Here is a 19,323-nt window from a genome sequence, read left to right on the forward strand (position 1 = left end):
AAAAATCTTTCTTTCCTCTTTTTCTTTTCCTACATTCACGATTTTTCCTCCATATTCATTGAATGAGTCGGACAAAGTGGACGGACACGCAGAATCAACAATCAACGTCGGCTTGTCGTCGTCTCGGATAAAAGAAGGTAGAAACAGCCCATCATCGGCTGCAGGAAATTCCAGGTTGGTAATGTTTTCTTCTGTATTATAACTTCACCTAGTGGTATTACATCACATATACCACCATAATACAACCACATTACACAGTGCTTTATCAAAATTCCTCCGAATTACGTTTTAAGAGAATTTGCAGTGAGATACATCACATATGTTTCGACTCTGTAACGATAAGAGGGGCCTTTTCCAGTTATAACCTACAGATTTTAGATGGGAAGTTATTGATAAAAGAAGTAGTAGGTGTTAGCTCACCCAAAAAAATAATGTGGGTTAAAATTAGTGAGGGGTAACGGGAAAAGCTGGAATCTGATGGGGGACTCTTCCTTCACTATCAAGTTCATGCTTCCGGAAACATATAATTGGCTAACTAATCCCATACCTGACATGGACTGGTATCCGTGGTTCGCCATACGAATATGTAAATCCCATCATGTTTCAGTGATATTTGATCCACATCATAAAATTGTTCTATTTTTTATGTTGTTATATATTTTTTATCAGCCCCACAGTTGGTCTGCATTCCAGCCAGCAGAGATGGATTCCTTCGAGTAAATTACAACGAGATGCAGGAAAATCAGGCCATGACAGAACAGAGATTATATTTAGAACTGTTAGAAGGTGGGTGTCTCGTCATTTTTAACTTTTGGATTAAATGTGTGTACATACCACCTAGTTTTTGACATGGAGTCGATGCTCAAAGAAATTGCTGTTATTGTTGGGGCGGAAAAAGTGCTTTTCTTTTGACATAAATAGCATCGAAAAGAAGTCGTTTTCAAACGGTTTGCTAATTGAGCACAAGTGTTAGAGTCTTGTGCAGGGATATTTGGTGCAATAGTACTGCTGAACTCAATCTCAATAGGTCAGAGGTGGGCAACCTTTTTCGGCTCGCGGGCCAAAATCGGCTGAATTGAACGACAAAATTCTTCCGCGTGCCGACGAAAATTAAACATGGTTTCCAGGGGTTGCCCACACCTGCAATAGGTTGTTGACATGTGCGCAACTTCTTTCATTAGTGATCTCATGCATCTGGCATTATTAGATGATTACCTACCGCTACACGGAACAATAGGCCACATCCTACTATATCGGTTGTTTTCAAACAATTTTCGGTACTCCTGAAGTATGCGCACCAAGATGTCGCACAACCTGAACCCTAACCTGGTACACAACCTGAGTTCAGGTTGTGCGCCATCTTGGTGCCCATACTTCAGGAGGTCATGATTTCTTGAGAGAGTGTGAAGCTAATAAAAAAACAAAAATATTTGTTTGATTTGATTTTGTGTGCCTTATTTCGGATATTTATATTTGTTATTATTGATTGTTATTTATATTTGGATATTTATTCAAATATTTACATTCTTAACATGTTATTTGAATAAAACATTCATCTTTCGCCTCATTTGTAGCTCATAGCTAGTTATTTTTTAGGTGAGACCTAGAGTTGACAAATTCTAAAATGGCCTCTTAAAAGTTTGATAGCGATATATAATATAATTAATCTGATATTCAAACCTCTAGTCTAAACATACCTTTATTTTCAGCATTCTGAACAAACTCACACCAGAAAACTTCAGCACACTCAGTACCAGTCTACTCAATGTTGGAATCACTTCAAAAGTTATTTTAAAAGGAATTGTTATTTTGGTAAGATTTTAAAGTTTTTTTTTTGGAGGGGGGGGCTTGTTTTGTTCCAAGTAATGCCAATAACAAATCAAATATTTGAATGATTGGAATTCAGCGATCATCGAATAATGGATGTTTTCCAAAGCATCGATTTCCTTGTTTATTTCCGTAACAATGGCCAATCAGCGATATATCAATAATGACATAACAATTGGAATTTATGGCTTCTCATACACTTCTTTCGCTCCGACAGATATTCAATCATGGTTGTAAACATTGCCTCGTTTTTGTTGTTTTGTGTGATATTTGCCAGTTTTCAGTTGTGATTCCGGAAATTAGTTGTGAACCAAATAACTTAATTGCCATTTTGTTCTCTGAGGAGCTTTATTTTAGTTGCAAAACCGGCTTTGGTTCCCTACTGAGCAAAACTGTAATTATCATTTTCTCATTTCATTTTCTTTACTGGTTGAAAAAAGATAACTTGCAAATTTTTCTCCAGATTTTCGACAAATCTATTGACGAGCCGAGATACAGCACATTATATGCAAACCTATGTTATCGTCTTTATCATGAGGCCCCGAACTTTGACCCTCCTCCTTCTCAACCAATAAAAGCACCACACGGATCAACACTAAGACCTAACGTAAGTAGCAAGTGGTCTTGATGTTATTTCTGGAAACTACAAAAAATGTGGAAACCATATGGATTAGTTTTGTCTTTTTCCATTATGAAATACACACAATTATTAAAAAGCAAGCGATAAGCGATATGGGATGTCCATAAAGTCCCAAAATTTTAAATTGCAAAGGGAATTTATTGATACCATGTATTGTTAAGCTTCAGTTGTAGCTTTTAAATTTACAATCTGCAGAGTAGCAAAAGTTCATTCATAGTAGAACAAGCCCGACTAGTGCCAAAAAGATATTAACCTAGGGTTTGGATTCTTCAAGTAGTGTGTCTATGTAGACCAGTGTTTCCAACTGGGGGCTTCTGACCTCCTAAATGGGTCACAGAGCAGTTGGATGGGGGCCACCACGGCGCAAAACTGATTTTACTTTTCACTTTACAAAAAAACTCGTTCTTTCTAGTTTCGTTGCTCGATAAGGTTATTTCACGGGATGTTTTCACTTTATTGAGCATGAATTGTTTGAACATAATGGGATTTGAAATTTACCAATCAAAACAACACTGGAATGATGAACAGGGGGGTATTATAAGGGGACCATGTGCCATAGAAAGTTTGGGAACCACTGGTGTAGACATTTAGACTTTGTACAATTACAAGCAGTAGCTGATACAGGATATACTATTTGAGTAAGGAAGACAATAAGATGGCTCTATCATATGACCAACCACAGCCTCTTGTCCTGGCACAAGTACAATATGGGATCAGTTGACCAGTTATTTGTTACCGAAAAATGGACTTGTTCAGCGTCTACTAATATTATTTTTTTTCCAGACTTTTCGCCGTTTGTTGATCGCAAAACTCCAAGATGAGTTCGAGAATCGGAATTGTAAACTTGAGGCGTTCGATTCGAAAGTTGGGCCACTCGATGCCGACGAAGAGGAGCAAAGATTACTTTCGAAACATCACATGCTCGGGAATATCAAATTTATTGGTAAGGAAATAAATTATCAGAATTCATATTATTTTTCTGTTTTATGAGGGGGCCATTAGGGTGTCCTTATTGAAATATTTTTTCACTTTCGATTGATTTCACTTTGATAAAAATCTCTGATTTGAACTCTGATATGTAAGAAGCAATAAATTTTACCAATTTTCGTTTTGAGGTAGTCTGTAAAAAACCTCATTAATGTATCAAATAATTGATAACATATCAAATAATTGGTTGGACAAGTAATTTTTGTAACTCTCATTTTTTCATGATTTTTTATGTAATGGCTGTCCAAACTATTGAATATTTAATCGATGGTGCTCCTGAAGTATGTGCACCAAGATGGCGCACACCCTGATAAGTCAAACCTGATACATTACTATGTTCAGGTTGTGCAACATTTTGGTGCACATACTTCAGGAGATCACTAGTTTTTTTATTGCCTTAATTGCAAGCACGGCTAATACGGGCATACTTTTTTCGCCACTAGGTGAACTCTACAGCCTCGGAATTCTCCAGGAGAGCATCATGCATAAATGCATTAAACAACTCATTAATAAAAAGAAGAAAGGTACGTTGGACGACATGGCGGAAGACTTGGAATGCCTCAGTCAAATCATGACAACTTGCGGGAAGAGACTCGACCATCCAAAGGCTAAGGTTAGTGCTGCGTTTTCTATCCATGCTGGGATTTGTTGTTTTTGGATATGACATACAGAACTATTATTTGTATTCAGGGTACTTCCGTAGTATGTAACCCAAGATGGCGGACAGCGGAACGTAGTATGTGTACCAGGTTAGGGTTAGGTTGTAATTTCAGGTACAAATACTACGAGAGTCACTTGGCTAGTCCCCAAATTCATAATAGAACTAAAATAAATAAAATTGGAATAAAATTATGGCCTAACCCTAATCTGGTACACATACTACGTTCCGGTGTCCGCGATCTTGGTTTACATACTACGGGAGCATCGTATTCAGTGCAGTAGACTGTTTTGTATGATTGTAATGATATTTATTATAGACCAGTAGCTCCCAACTGGGGGCCTGTGGCAGTCGTAGGGGTGGCACAATACTATATGACAAATTGATTCTCAATGATATTTTGGGTGCTCCAGAAGTATGTGCACCAAGATGTTGCACAACCTGCATCCTAACCAGTACACACATACTGTGTTCAGGTTGTGCGCCATCTTGGTGCACATACTTCTGGAGCTCCATATTTTGTTTGCATACTTATCCCTTTAAAAGAAAATACTTTGTTCTCGGTAGTTCCATTACCTGAATAACTTTGTAATTTGTTGTACATTATTAAATGCCTTTGACTTTTGGTCTTTGGTTTATTTTATATCCCATAACTAATTTATGTTGTTCGCTGGATCATGTCTGTTTCAGCCTATAAATGAGATTACCAGCCTTTGAGTCAGTTTCCTATAATTGTGAATCACAATAGTTGATGATTTAACTAAGCAGCATTTATACAAGCAATATTGCTGATTCATTAAAACATGAATCATCTGCTTTGAACTGTTACAGTTAAGTTTAACTTTTACCGCCAGTAACAGCAATCGAATACAATAAGATTTTTGTCAATAGTAACATACCACGGTGAATTGTATTGTCACATACACTAACGACTTGATTAGATTATTCGATACGTTTTGAACATTTTTGTTTCTAAATGTGTTGAAATATTCAATTAATTTTCGCATTTTCTGAAAATCAATGTTGTATATTCATTTAATTTCTCATTATTTACTTCATAATTCAGTCTCTAATGGATCAATATTTTGAACGTATGGAAGTGTTGCGTCGGAAACACACAGAGCTTCCATCGAGAATAAGATTCAAACTGCAGGACGTCGCTGAGCTAAGAGGGAATAATGTAAGTAGGAAAATTTTTGAGAAGTCGTGAAGCTAATTAAGAATAAAAACGAGAATATCGGTCAGAGACCGAAGACTTATCGATCGAAAGTTAGGGGATCCCCAAAACAGTGCTCTTACTTCAAAGTGACACCTTGTGTTCCATCACTAATTAATTAATAACTCGCTAATTATACGATATAATTCATCCAAAATCAATAGGCTTCTGGTACGACATATGATGAATGCACATGCAAAATCTGCAGCAGATTCAATCTCGCTTTCGTGAGATATCGCGTGTATCTAACAGACAAATTAACAGACAGACAGACAAATACCTATCAACGTACTCATTTGGATATTCACGTCCCATCCACAAATTTTCAATGTGTTTTTGATTAAAACACACTTTCGCCTTACTATCTGTGGTACTCCTGAAGTATGCGCACCGAGATGTCACACAACCTGAACCCTAACCTGGTACACAACCTGGTTGTGCGCCATCTTGGTGCGCATACTTCAGGAGGTCCCTATCTGGTATTTGTAGCTTATTGTTAGCTAGTTATATTTGAGCTTGGGCACAAGACTTGACAAATTGTAAAAAGTGGGCGCGACCTAAAAAGTTTGAGAACTGCTGATCTAACCTTTATTCTTTCGCTAGTGGTTCCCACGACGGGCACAGAGGGATACTGGACCTCGGCCTTTACGTCAGATCAGAAAGGAAATTGAAGAACTATATCTCTCACCATCAGCCATATATAATCAGAGTAACGGTGAAGGATTTGGTAAGTTGAATCATCTAATGAAGGGTTTCCAAACTCAATGTTGATGTACTCTTCAGATTGAAACCTATGGGCAGGGGGTATATCCACTTGGCTAACACAGACAGTCCCAAACTTGTAAAAGAACTGAAATAAGAAAAATCAGAATAAAGTTATGGCCTAACCCTAATTTAGTACACATACTACAGGAGTACCCTCTTTAGACAGACTGCCCACGGGCCACAACCTGGCCCACCAAGCCATTCAGTGTGGCCCTTACCAACACTTCGATTTTTCCATGTCAAGCATAAAATCTGAATCCTACACTTTTGTTTAAAAAGTCGCTCACATGGGTAAAAAGACATTGTTTTTTTGCCCTTGTCGCTGTGTTAAATCTGATGCCATTTTTCCTTTGTACATTTCTGAAATTAGGTATATAAATAATTTCTTTCTTCGCCTATTCTGGAACTCTTTATGCCTCTTTCACTACGCATAAAACGTAATTATTTATTCAATCTTTAATGGAAATTTAGCTAGTATTATGTGTCAGTAGCACCCCCGAGTTTTATACAGACCGCAAAAGTGGAGAAAGTCATATTTATAGATTTCCAAAAGTCTGACAGAAAAAATATATGTCCTAAACAGACTACTAAACTTACAGAGGGGTTGCAGTATTTAATTCTTCTGGCATACTTTTGCATTACGTTATTAATGCCCATTGTCTCATAAAAATCTTCTTCAAATGTTTTTCTTTTTTATGCTGGTTATAAGCTAGCGTGTTTGATATTTTACTGTTAGTGGAGATGTTTTGGCGCTCTCGAGGTATGTGTACCAAGATGGCGCACAACCTGAACATAGTATGTGTACCAGGTTGGGTTCAGGTTGTGCGTCATCTTGCTACACATACTTTCAGAGTGCCAAAGTTTTGACATACCTAAATGACATTTTTGCATTGATATTTCCTAATAGGTGGAAATCCACGATTTCAGACATCGACTACAGGATTCGGTTCAAATTCTGGATTTCAGATGAATTATCCTGGAAGCAGTCGTTTTTCTCAGTCACCACAATATCCAGGTTAAATGAAATAAATATTATTATATTTAATTCAAGAGTCTTGCTGCACAATAACACAGATGTATTTCTGTAATGTTTCTGAACTTAACCAAGGATGGTGTTAAGGGATAACAGCATGAAATGTTTCGTTTACTTTTTAATTGTCACTCACTACACTGTGGGATATTTATTGATTGTAATTCAAACTTGCCTGGCACTGTCCCGATCTTATTTATTTTTCTCTATCATAAACAAACCCAACATTTGATATCATTATTTATGTGCATTACGTTTCTTGCCGCAGTTGTAAACTGCTTGTCTGAGGCAGTCTGAATTTGGTCAGTTGAAACATTACAGAAATATATTTGTGTTAGTGTGCAGCTGGACTCTTGAATTGAATAATATGGTCATGTTTATTCCTGCTACAGCATGCTTGCGCTATACGTATGCTGATCCACCAGCATATAGGCATAGAACAAGAAAAGGTAATTAGTTTCAAGTAACACCAGCTGTTAAAAATCACATGCCGTTATTTACGTGCAAAGCAAGTCTCCTGAAAGTTTGATATGATGACCGTAAAAAAATAATAAATAGAAAAAAAATAACAAAATGGACTAAGAAAGACTTGAAGGGCCAAAAACTGTAATGATTACAAGTATGAGGGTATTACTTTATTTTAGGATTTTCTGACGAATCAAATTTTATTTTCTCAAAATTGGCAAACTTTGACCATTCCTGTTTTTTACTAATAGTAATAAATTAATTTTTTATTAAATTTAAATTACACCATTTTTAACATTCAGTTTATTCATTCCAGGTGGCTTTTCAGGTACTTCACCTCCTTCAGTGCTCAATGCTACCTCTAGTGACAAGACAAGCAATTCACAGGCTTTCGATTTCTTTGGGCCAGTCAAGCCTCAACCAATTCGACCGGCTGCCCCAAAACCCACCCCTAATTTGGCCCAGAGTTTACCCCCGACAAGACCCATGTACCCAGGCCAGCAGGCAAGGTTTGCCCCACCTCCACATATGTACAATGGTTACCCAACTGCTCCAAACCCCATGTACCGGCCCCCTAGGCCTTCTCAAATGAGCCCTGGGTACCATAGCCCCATGCAGGACCCCAATAGCCCCCAACCTGCCCAGCGTATTCAAGATTCTCAGCCGCCTCAAAGAGATTCGTCTGCGAAACAAGGGAATCACAAATCTGACCAGAGTGAGTGATAATTTAATGTTAGTATTTCTATTTTTTTTTTTTATAACCCAAGTTAGCTTGAAGCGAGGTCTCGCTATCAATTGTATTTTCATTTTGTATTTCTGGCAACTGGTGTTTCCCCAGATAGCTGAGCATAATCACAGTCACAGTCAAGTTTCTTTTTTACTTCCTGTGATGTCATGAGTTCAGGCGACTGAAAATATGCGCTCAGTTCTGCAGGAATAAATTTGGTTATATGGTATTTACTATTTGAACCAGAGTTTCAAATTTAATAATCAGTTTTTTTAAAGTTTGGTCGAAGCAAGGTTTATAACTCACAACAAAAGTAGAATGAATACTTTTCTCTGTACTTCAGTAGTGTGTGTACCAGGTTAGGGTTAGAACATAATTTACAAGTTCGGGGACTGTCTGTGTTAGCCAAGTGAATATGCCCACTGCCTATAGGTTTCAGTCCCTTTACGCAACTTAATGTAAAGTAGGCTAAAAAAATAAGTTATCTTCATAGTGGTACATATACTTCAGGAGCGCTGTTTTCTCCACATAATTAGGTTAGGATTAGGCCTTTATTTTATTTAGATTTTCTTTATTTTAGTTCAATTACAAGTTCGGGGACTGTCTGTGTTAGCCAAGTGAATATCCCCCGTCCATAGGTTTCAGTCCCTTTACACAACTTGATGTAAAGTAGGCGAACAAAATTAGTCACTTCATATTGGTACACACACCTCTGGAGCGGCATTTTCTTCAGATAAATATGAAATTCTTTCTTTTCCAGAACCAGCCAAAGAAATACCTCCTCGATTCCAGAAACAAAAGCAACAGAAAATGGAAATGGCAGCTGCTGAGAATCAAAATACAGGTAAGTAAGGAAGGGCTGGACTGTTGGGCACGACTTCATACACTTTGGCTCTTGTCCTCCTTACGGGGCCATAAAACGGTTCTCTATGGGCTATGATGGAAGACCTTCACAAGATACATTCCATTATAACCACATTGATTTATTTCTTCGGTTTGAATTTGAATGCATTTACTCTTTTTCCTTCATTTGTTGGATTTTTCATTTTTAAATGTGGCACATAAAATAACTAATGGTGACCTGTTAAAAGCAGAACTAAGTACCGTATATGCTCGTTTTACCGCCCGATCTCGATTAAGAGCCCGTTTGAATAGCCCCCGTGTGAACAGAACATAAAAATAAAAAAGGGCCGGTGCTTGAATACCCGCCCGATGTAAAAGCTGATTTTCCTGTGGTAGAGAACAATGGGAAATAAGAAGATTTTGTGTATAACTTTACTTTAAAAATAACAAGTGCCCGTGCTTGAATAAGGGCCCGGTTAGTGAGTTTAATTAAAAAAAATATGGGCCCGGGCTACAAAACGAGCAAATACGATATATTTTTAAAAGAACATATAGACACAAGTGTTAGAGCTTTTAATGTAGGAACCACCACTGTTGTAGATTAGCAGAATAAACATAACCAACTAAAATAATATTATTACTATTTCAGAGCAAGCTACTGGTACTAAGCCTATCCATTCTCAACGCAACGGTACCGGAAACGCATCTACTAGACCCAGGAAACCCCCAGTGTTCACAGCTCTAAACAGTAATCCTGAACCCCCAATTATACATCGCCAAACTGAGCCCCCACAATCAAGACCTTACCCCCAACCTACCGTCCAATTCACCCAAGGTACCCCACTTGGGGCAGTGAGTAAAGGATTGAAGACACCGGTACAAGCAGTAGCCAAATCTCCAAGGTATGAAATTTTGGGGGCTCCCGAAGTATGCGAACCAAGATGGCGGACATCGGAATGTAATATGTGTACTAGGTTAGGGTTAGGCCATAATTTTAGGTATAAATACTACGGGAGGCTCTTGGCTAGTCTTCGAACTGATAATAGGACTAAAATAAGGAAAATTGGAAAAAAATTATCGCCTCACCCTAACCTGTTACCCATGTTACGTTCCGATGTCCGCCATGTTGGTACGCATACTTCGGGAGCACCAAATTTTGTTATAAATTGATACTTCAGAAAGGAATGTAGCTAGGGATTTCTGATTTCAGAATCGAATCGAATATTTTTTTCGAATCGAATCTCGGATACTTAGAAGTAGGGCTGGGCATTTCAAATCGAATAGTAAATTACTCGAATCGATTCAGAGCAATATTTTGAATCGCCGCCATCTTGTTTTTTTTCTTACCGCCAATGGTCTACGTGAATTTCTTAACTTTATTCATCGGAGCCATCTTTTTTCAATGCAATTATGACAGATGTAATAAATGAAGTAAAAATACTTAAACAATTACTGATTAAAAACAACAAACCTGGTTAAGATATATTGAGAACTTCATAACAAAATTGATATATTGAAGGGACTTTGAGTACACCTTGTTTATTTAAGTTGGTACCGTCAGGAAGGGCATAAATAATACAATTATAATTTCATGAATAATTCCTGAAATGTTGTCTCATTAGTGTCACATAAAAAAAGTTTCCAAATGCCCCTTGGATCTCGTGTAGTTTCTTACCTCAATAACTTCTAGTGGGCGTGGCGTAACGATTTTTGCATATATCATTCCTGACCCCTATCTAACTATGTCATCCAAAAATTACGTCACTGCAAGAGTCACAATCACGAAATAGAGCTTGCCAAAGCGACGGTCACCGTAATCACGATTATTTATAAAACTTTATTTTTTTACAGAAATCATCCAACTTCGAACGCTGGACTCCCTTCTCAGCGTCGCCCGACACAAAACCAGCGCCATCCTTCTCCCACTATACATGAGACCAACATTGACGCGATACAGGCTCCGTTCCAACATGCTATTGACAATGCTAGCCAGCAGGTGGGATGTTTGTTTCTCAAAAGACACTTCTTAACGTCTTTTTCTCCCATCATGTTACTGAATAGGTAGTCACTGATATTGAAGTCCAGTCAGACCTCCACTAACGAAAGACCTTGGATACAAAATTTTTAGGTTACAAAACGTCTTTGGCGCAACAGTGTGGCTCATTGTGTTAAGCGTTAGGAATTCGCTCTCCACCGCACCTCTGATTATTCTGCGTGGGTTCGCAGGTTCGAATCCCATGCGGGGATGGTTATGTGCGAGAGGATTGCTGGACTCCTCGTCACCGTAGGGTGGTTCACGTAACCACTGGTCGCTTTCGGCTCTCTCCACCATCAAGTCCATGCTTATGAAAACAAATAACTAACTAATCCCATACCCAACATGGAATGGTAACCGGAGAGAGGCCGCGGTTCGCCATATGGTTATGTCGTTTTATCGGCTTTCCTCTTCCCGGGGATAAATATGTAAATCCTATTTTTTTCGTATAACTATTTCTCCGAACAATGAAAGATGTTTCTAAATACGAAAGGCATATTCATAAAAACTATAGTCATAATTTCAGCAGACACAATAGGGCAGGATGAAACCCTTTGGTGGGCTGTAACTTGCCCACTTCTGACCTATCCATATAAGGCTGTAGCACTAGCTACTAATACTGTCCTCGTTTCAGCTAATCCTTATTCTATAAATTTCTAGGTACCACTCAGCAAAAAGAATCCAGTGGTCGCTGAAAAAACAAAACCAAAAAAATCTTCCATGAGTAAATCTGAGGTGGAGAAAATCTCTGACGATACAGCGGAGAAATATTTTGCGAAAATCAAAAATAAAGATCAGATTGGGAAAATTGTGAATGAATTGAAGCTGCAGAGAAAGTAGGATTTTAGTTAAGAGAGTTAGACTAACTTATGATCACATTGCAATCAAGATTGTAATATCTCTGTTACTGGTTTGATAACCTGTACTTGCAATATACAATAGCAGGTTCTATCGTTAGCCCGGTGTCGTAAGTTAGCGAAGTAAGCCTATGACCATGAAACACCTGATGCGCAACATCTCACCGAGATTATCAAAATTTTGTATTAATATAGAATTTGCAATAATTCTTCTCTTTCATTGCATTGCCTAATCTTATTTTCCACAGACTCATCCCAGTCTTTATCAGTAAACTACTGATAAAATCACTAAACAAATCAGATCATGATAAGGACAGAATATGCAAATTATTGCTCTATCTTATCGAGATGAAAATCTTCACTAAGGAGCTTGTCTTGCAGGTTTGTTGCTTCTTATTTAGTGTTTTCTTGTTGAGATGAATTGAAGTCATGGACTAGTGTGTGTCAAGTTATCATCACAAATAAAGCTTCTTCTGTTATGAAGTCCATGAATCTGAAACTAAGTAACTGTTCTTATACGCGCCATGGTTTGATGGCCAGACGGGTGGCAACATGGCATTTTGGTTCGCGTAACTGTTGGTCGTCTAAGTCAGGGGTGTGTACCTCCTAATTCAAGGAAGCCAGATACAAATAACTGGGTGAAATCGCTGGCCGCACCTTTATTTAACATAGGCTTTCTGGTAGTTGCAGATTCTTATTCAGAAAAATTTTGGTTATTGATCCTAGGACATGTGTTGTTTGCTTCGCACAAGCTAGCTATTAGGACATTGTAACGTCATAGTCATAGATAATATATTAGACTGGCTCATCAAAAACTGTTAGTTATAAATCTGTGACTGCTTTTTTGGAGCCTTGTTCTGAGTGAAAGCGCCCCCTAAATACTCCAATTTAAACATTTTTTCGTTGCAGGGTATGCAGACAACATTGGAGAAACTCTCAGATCTTGAGTCAGAAATCCCCCTGATTAAATCCTCAATGGGGAACCTTCTCTCAAAAGTAGTAATATTCGAGCTTTTAGCCTTGTCTGATCTTGGAGAGATGCTGGTCGGAGGCTACCATTTTCCTCTCTTTCTGTTGACCCTTCAACAATTGTCGAAGGTCAAGGGTGAAGATCGGATCACTCATGAGTTTCAAGAAAGTAAAATCAAAATGATTGAAATGCTTCCAGGTATGTTACTTGGGTTTTCAGTTTATGATGAAATTTAAATATTTACCTTGTGGAAGGAAAAGAGGAGAAGACCAGTAAATTATGTGGTAGACCTTTCTGTCACCAGTCTGTCTACCTTGGATATGGGGAATAGTTAGCAAGTTGGGCACATAATTGTGTATGAGACTGTTACTGGCCAGAGGTTACATGTAATATTTAGGGCACTTCCATAGAATATGTGCCAGGTTAGGGTTAGGCCATAATTTTATTCCGATTTTCCTTATTTTAGTCCTATTACGAGTTCGGGGACTGTCTGTGTTATCCAAGTGAATATACCACCTGCCCATAGGCTTCAGTCCCTTTACACAACTTGATGTAAACTAGGCGAACAAAATTAGTTACCGCCATATTGGTACACACACTTCTGGAGCGCCGAATAGTTGGCAAGTTACTCCATCATTGGGCTTAATTGTGGATGGGACAGTATCTGACCAGAGGTAACCTAAACCATTCTGTGTTGGATGTCCAGAAGTCTTCTCTTATCCCCTATGAGATTTAAATTCTTGGAATGATGTGCCAACTGTCAAGCTGTTACCAAGGTCAACTGGAGTCCTTTGGGGGATCGTGATGACTACACAGAAAGTCTGCAACAATATGAAAAGAGTCTGATCGATCTTTAATAATTGATTTCAATCAAATAGCCATTGCATCTTGTAGAGTAAATGAAACATCATCCTTCCTCGTTGGTTTGCCACAGAAATTGATACGGCATAGGATGGGGGTTCGTAAAAACCAAGATTTACGAATAGGGGGTTCCATGGCCCAAAAAAGTTTGGTAAACCCTGACCTAAGTGTCATAATGCTCATATGATATAATTATCTGTACTCTTCCATTTTCTTACCATTACTTTGGTTATTTTTCCCTTTTCAGAAGCCTCCCAGACAAAATCAGCAATGATTACAATCCTAGAAGGAAAACAACTGCAATTCCTGTTCCCATTGGTCCATATTGAATCCAAACTATCCAATCAGATTGCAGAGAATCCAAACCCTTCCTCTATCTACAAATGGATAAAAGAAAATGTGACCCTTGACCTCTACACTGACCCTGGGTTCATCAACGTTCTTGTTTCATGGTAGGTATTTCTTACGTTTTCATCCTACATCGCGAGGAGTCCAGAAATCCTTTTGTACCTATGCAGGATGATCAGGAGTGCTGTGGCGAGTACTCCCGTAGTATGTGTACTAGGCTAGGGTTAGACCATGATTTCAGTTACAAATACTACGGGAGACACTTGGCTAGTCCCCGAACTCGTAATAGAACTAAAATAAGGAAAATTGGAATTAAATTATTGCCTGACCCTAACCTGGCACAAATAGTACGTTCCGGTGTCCGCCATCTTGGTTCACATACGAGCGAGGGTATGGGACGAGCGTATTTCTAACTCTTGGCACGATGTGTAACACCGTCGAGCTTGTTCTGTTTTTCTGTTTTTTTTTAGAAGAACTTGAATTTTTCGGATTCCACTTTGCCCTGCCATTACTCCCAAGATGAACTGATAGATGTGCCAATGTAGTAACACTTTAATTACCAGGCGTATTCCAGAACTTTCTGCGAACTCTTCACATTCGGGTCTTGAAGACAAAGCAATAAATAATAATTTTACTTATTTTAGCTCTCTTGATCATATCACCAAGCATAGCAGTCTGGCAGAGGGCGTAGAACGAACACAAAATCCATTGAGAGAGATTAAAGAGAAAGAGCGCCAACTACTGGTCGAAATAAAACCAGTTTTGCAGAAATTTCTTCACGACAAGCCTAAGTTACAATTGCATGCTTTGTATGCTGCTCAAGTCTTCTGCTGTAACAAAGAGTTTCCGAAAGGTATGCGACTTTTTTATATAACTTTGCAAGGTCTTTTGCTTGTGCTCTTGCTTGTGACCCCTAGAATATCGACTCACGGCCCCGGAAAAGTGAGCACATTGTGATGGAGGGAAGTGAAGCCTATATCAAAAACGGCTTAATTTGAAATATTCGATATTTTCGAAAATAGTATCCCTTTGCATATTAGTTACCACTTGTTAACAGCCTTGTTTTGAGCCAAGACGTGGGAATTGAAAATCTTTCTTGTTATTCCAGGTCTCTTGTTACCTCTTAGCCTTGTTCAAAGCATTCCCAACTAGTAAACAGTTGCTCAGTATCTTGTTGATAGCAAAAATATGAAATATGTCAGGAAATAACGGCTAAAAACCTTCCTTGTGATTCCAAGGTCTCCTGCTTAAATTGTTCAATGGCCCCTACTACTGTATGAAAGCGAAATTAAAGTTTAAAGCCCCAGTGAAGGCATTTGCTTGTTTCCCCAGAGGAATTAATCTGTGCTCAGTTTGAGAAGTCCTGAACTGAGACCTTTTCTTGTGGTTACAGGTTCCAAAAATTTGTAGCTCTGTGTGACCTCACTATTAAAGTAAAAGTATGCCCAGAGGAACTAATCTGTGACCCTGTATAGAGGGTCGAGGGCCCAGTTTGAGAAGCCTTTAACTTAGGCTTACCATACGTTCCGTTTTAGACGGGACAGTCCCACATTTTAGCGTCTTGTCCCTGCAGCCGACTTAATACACAGACATTCACCAATTATCATGTTCTCGATACTGTTGTTGCTGTGTAGCGTACCGATAGCCTACTTACTGAAGGTGGATGCATAGTTTATTGTTAGAGGATAATTGCTACAATTTGTTACACGTAAGCCCTGTACGCCAAAAGGGTGCTTAACGTTAATGTAAATTTCTTTCTATTTTTCAAACTGAAACCGATATTTAGACAGACATCGCATGAACTCACGATGACAATATTGTCAATGAAGACAGCCGGGATAGTTTTAAATTTAGGCCTCTTATGTAAAATCAGTAAATTCAAAGATGAATCACAGGTCTTTGGAGGCGTCCCGCTTTGGGGTCACGAAAATATGGTATCCCTACTTTAACTGAAACCTTTTCTTGTGATTTAAGGTCTTCTGCTCCGATTGTTCAATGGTTTGTATGAAGAAGATGTTGTTGACGAGGAGACTTACTATGTGTGGAAGGAAGATGTCAATGAAAAGTATTGTGGAAAAGGAAAGGCATTGTTTCAGGTTGGTGCCTTGTATGTGTGACATATGTCTTGTTATGTGAGGTTGGTGTCTTGTATTTGTGGTATATGCCATGTTAAGTGCGGTTGGTGCCTTGTACTTGTGGCATATGTCACGTTGTTTGAGGTGCTTCATTTTTTTTAAACACATGTCTTAGTTTATTTCTGTTTAGACCCGTCAGTGCCTAGTTTTTTGGCATGTACCATCAGTTTCATTGAGTTGGTGCCCTGTTTTATTTGGCATATGCCATGGTTTTCGTCTTTTTATTGTCTTGCTTTTTGGAACATTTCAGTTTCTTAGATGTATGCCATGGTATGTCTGATCGATGCCTTGTATTTGACATATGTCATGGTTCGTCAGGTGTATGACATGGTTTGTTTCGGTTTGGTGGCATATACCATGGTTTGTGGCATGGTGTGTGTCAGGTTGTTGACTTGCTTTTCTATTATATGTCATGGTTTGTTTCAGTTTGGTGCTTAACTTTTCAACACATGCCATACTGTGTGAGGTTGGTGCCTTAATACTGTTACCCATGTCACACAATTTTGTTCAATCCTCCCACTTCTGGTTGAAAGCTTCATTTTGATTAAACATTCAATCTTTTAATTTCTATTTTCAGGTGAATAAATGGTTAGCCTGGCTTCGGGAAGCTGAAACGGATGATGAAGAAGACAAGTAATGTTTAAGATTGTTGTGTCATAATCAGCACTTATGATGTCATAATCAACCAATGTGATGTAACAATCAAGCAGTATGATGTCACACTATTTTGTGCAGTACTATTGGCAGAGAATCAATTAATGTTGGTTTGTGATGACACAAAACAAATATTGTGATAAAACAAAAACTATTGTTGAATCACAAATAAACAAAATGACTACAATGCACTATATTGTAACTAAACTTTCTTCCAATTTTTGAGAATCTCCTCATAATTAAATATTGATTTTTCTGTCATAGTTTTGTGAGTTCCGTTAGTCTACAATTTTTCTGAGAACTATTTCTGCTTTTTGATACCAATTTTTTAGCTTTGTAGTGAGTTTTATAAATTTTGAGGAAGTTCAAAGTTCAACACTACAGTGATAAATTTATGAGAAATTAAATTAGTTGCCATTCAGAGTATTGAAATCTCAAACTGTTACGGAACTTTGAAGTATGGAATGTGAAATAATTGAAATTGTGGCAATGCATCAAACATTTAGCGTCAGAAAAAGATGTTGGTTGTTCAAAAAGTGTAAAGAATATTTGCGCTGGCTTTTGATATAGAAATTTAATGTCTATTCATGTAAAATATTCATGATAGGGAGGGGGCTTTCCAATGAGCCGTATAATTGCTGTATAGCAGTGGTTCCCAACCTTTTACGCCTCGTGCCCCCTTGAAAGGATTTTAGTAGTCATGGCCCCCGTTTATCTTTCCAGTGGTATTTATAGTGTTATTTTGATTGGTAGATTCCAAATCCCATTATGTTCAAACAATTCATGCTCAACAAAGTGAAAAATCCTTTGGAATAACATAACCTTATCAGGAAATGAAACTAGGAAGAAAGGGAAAAGTAAAATCAGTTTTCTCCTGGCATGGTGGCCCCTTCTAACTGCTCTGTGGCCCATTTGGAGGGCCACAGGCCCCCCGGTTGGCAACCACTGCTGTATAGTTTTACTTTGTTTTAACATTATTTTCACCAATAATCTAACTCTCTGCGTTGATTTTGTCTTCGTCCAGTTTTGAAAAATGTTTTTTTGTCGTAATTAACCACAATCATGTATCTATTGTACTAATGTAATGTGTCTGTTTATTTATTTATTATATTTACTGGAAATTCGAACTATATATATTTGTGGGAATTAGATGACCCGATAATAAATGTGTATTGGACTCAGCTACGTTCAGTTTCCCGGTTAAATAAAGTTTTAAATTTAACCCTGTGTCCAATATCTTACCCAGGTAATGAATTAGCCAAGTAATACCTTCCTCAAACTGTTTGAGCCACGCCCCTTTTTTGAGAATTTGTCTAATCTAGCGCCTCGCCGGCTAGCTAACGATAAGCTACAAATAACAGATAGTAAACGAAAGTATGTTTTATTCAAAAAAGTCGAAATTACTTGATGGAATGTAATAATAAAATAAATAAAAGTTTTCAAAACAAGCAAAATTCAGCAAATATTTTTAATCAGCTTATTGCCCCCTCAAAAAATTAAGCGGTGCGCCACACCGTTTGAGAATCACTGCTGAAAAGACCCAATTTCGAGTTCAATTAGTGTCTAAAATATCCATCTCGACCTTGTCAGTGTTGCCATTTTGTTTCCAAGAAAATATTTTGACCTTTGATCCCATCCCAATTTCTGATTAATGCCGATCCATACTAAAAAGTATTTTCAATGAGTATTTAAAAATTGTCATCTTTTTATAGAATTATAGTGCTTTTTAAATGTTGCCACACAGCATGCTAAGATTATGCGGAATTTTTGAGCAAAAAAAATAGATTTTTTTGAAAATGTCATTTTTGTAAAAATCTTTGTACTGAGATTAGTGTTTGTTGTTACATCATAATTAAATCTGCAATGTATTATTGTGACATCACAACGTTTTGTATAAATGAGTGAAAAATAAGAAAATATCAACATATGCTTTTGTTTGTGTCTGATAAGATGACCTGGGTCCATGGTTAAATTGAGGGCTATAGGCCGAGTGCTTGAGTGCTCATATCATGCTTGTTTCAAGATTCGTGCTTATTTCTAGCCTGCATCATATTAAGTGAAGATGTGCTTATTTCTAAGAAAAGTTATTATTTTTGAGTTTGAGCAATGCTTCATATTAACAAAGTCACACTTCCAAGTTATTATTATTGACAGTTGAAATTATAAGCATAGATTGAACAATTCTTTCTCGATAATCACCTTGAAAAAGTGCACACATATTTCACATCACTCGTTAAAATCGTCTTTCTCTTCTTTATCTTAGAAACATTCGTTTCAAAAAAGTGGGATTTTGCTCCTGCTCAAT

General features: G+C 37.8%; 1 protein-coding gene across 2 annotated transcripts; it reads left to right on the forward strand.

The window, feature by feature from the left end:
- On the forward strand, positions 1-18,945 carry LOC120333774 (eukaryotic translation initiation factor 4 gamma 2-like). Of its 2 annotated transcripts, none has more exons than XM_078120530.1 (20): positions 1-174; positions 670-786; positions 1,710-1,812; positions 2,291-2,434; positions 3,251-3,410; positions 3,898-4,067; positions 5,179-5,292; positions 5,932-6,055; positions 7,001-7,108; positions 7,905-8,303; positions 9,076-9,159; positions 9,808-10,060; positions 11,010-11,154; positions 11,854-12,029; positions 12,299-12,431; positions 12,960-13,218; positions 14,129-14,333; positions 14,874-15,082; positions 16,204-16,325; positions 16,942-18,945. In XM_078120530.1, the coding sequence occupies exons 5-20, from the start codon at positions 3,386-3,388 to the stop codon at positions 16,999-17,001; spliced, it is 2,586 nt and encodes an 861-aa protein (XP_077976656.1). In that variant the 5' UTR covers positions 1-174; positions 670-786; positions 1,710-1,812; positions 2,291-2,434; positions 3,251-3,385; the 3' UTR covers positions 17,002-18,945. The 2 variants fall into 2 exon arrangements, with proteins under 2 accessions (XP_077976656.1, XP_077976657.1); XM_078120531.1 differs by having other exon boundaries at positions 9,826-10,060.
- The last annotated feature ends 378 nt before the right edge of the window (positions 18,946-19,323 follow it).

The sequence above is a fragment of the Styela clava genome, chromosome 15, assembly GCF_964204865.1.
Source record: "Styela clava chromosome 15, kaStyClav1.hap1.2, whole genome shotgun sequence".
NCBI classification, from domain to species: Eukaryota; Metazoa; Chordata; class Ascidiacea; order Stolidobranchia; family Styelidae; genus Styela; species Styela clava.

Coding starts and splice junctions, on each gene's coding strand:
- LOC120333774 (XM_078120530.1), top strand. CDS start 3,386: ATGCTCGGGAATATCAAATTTATTG. Junction 3,411..3,897: donor CGGGAATATCAAATTTATTG/GTAAGGAAATAA, acceptor TTTCGCCACTAG/GTGAACTCTACAGCCTCGGA. Junction 4,068..5,178: donor TCGACCATCCAAAGGCTAAG/GTTAGTGCTGCG, acceptor TTCATAATTCAG/TCTCTAATGGATCAATATTT.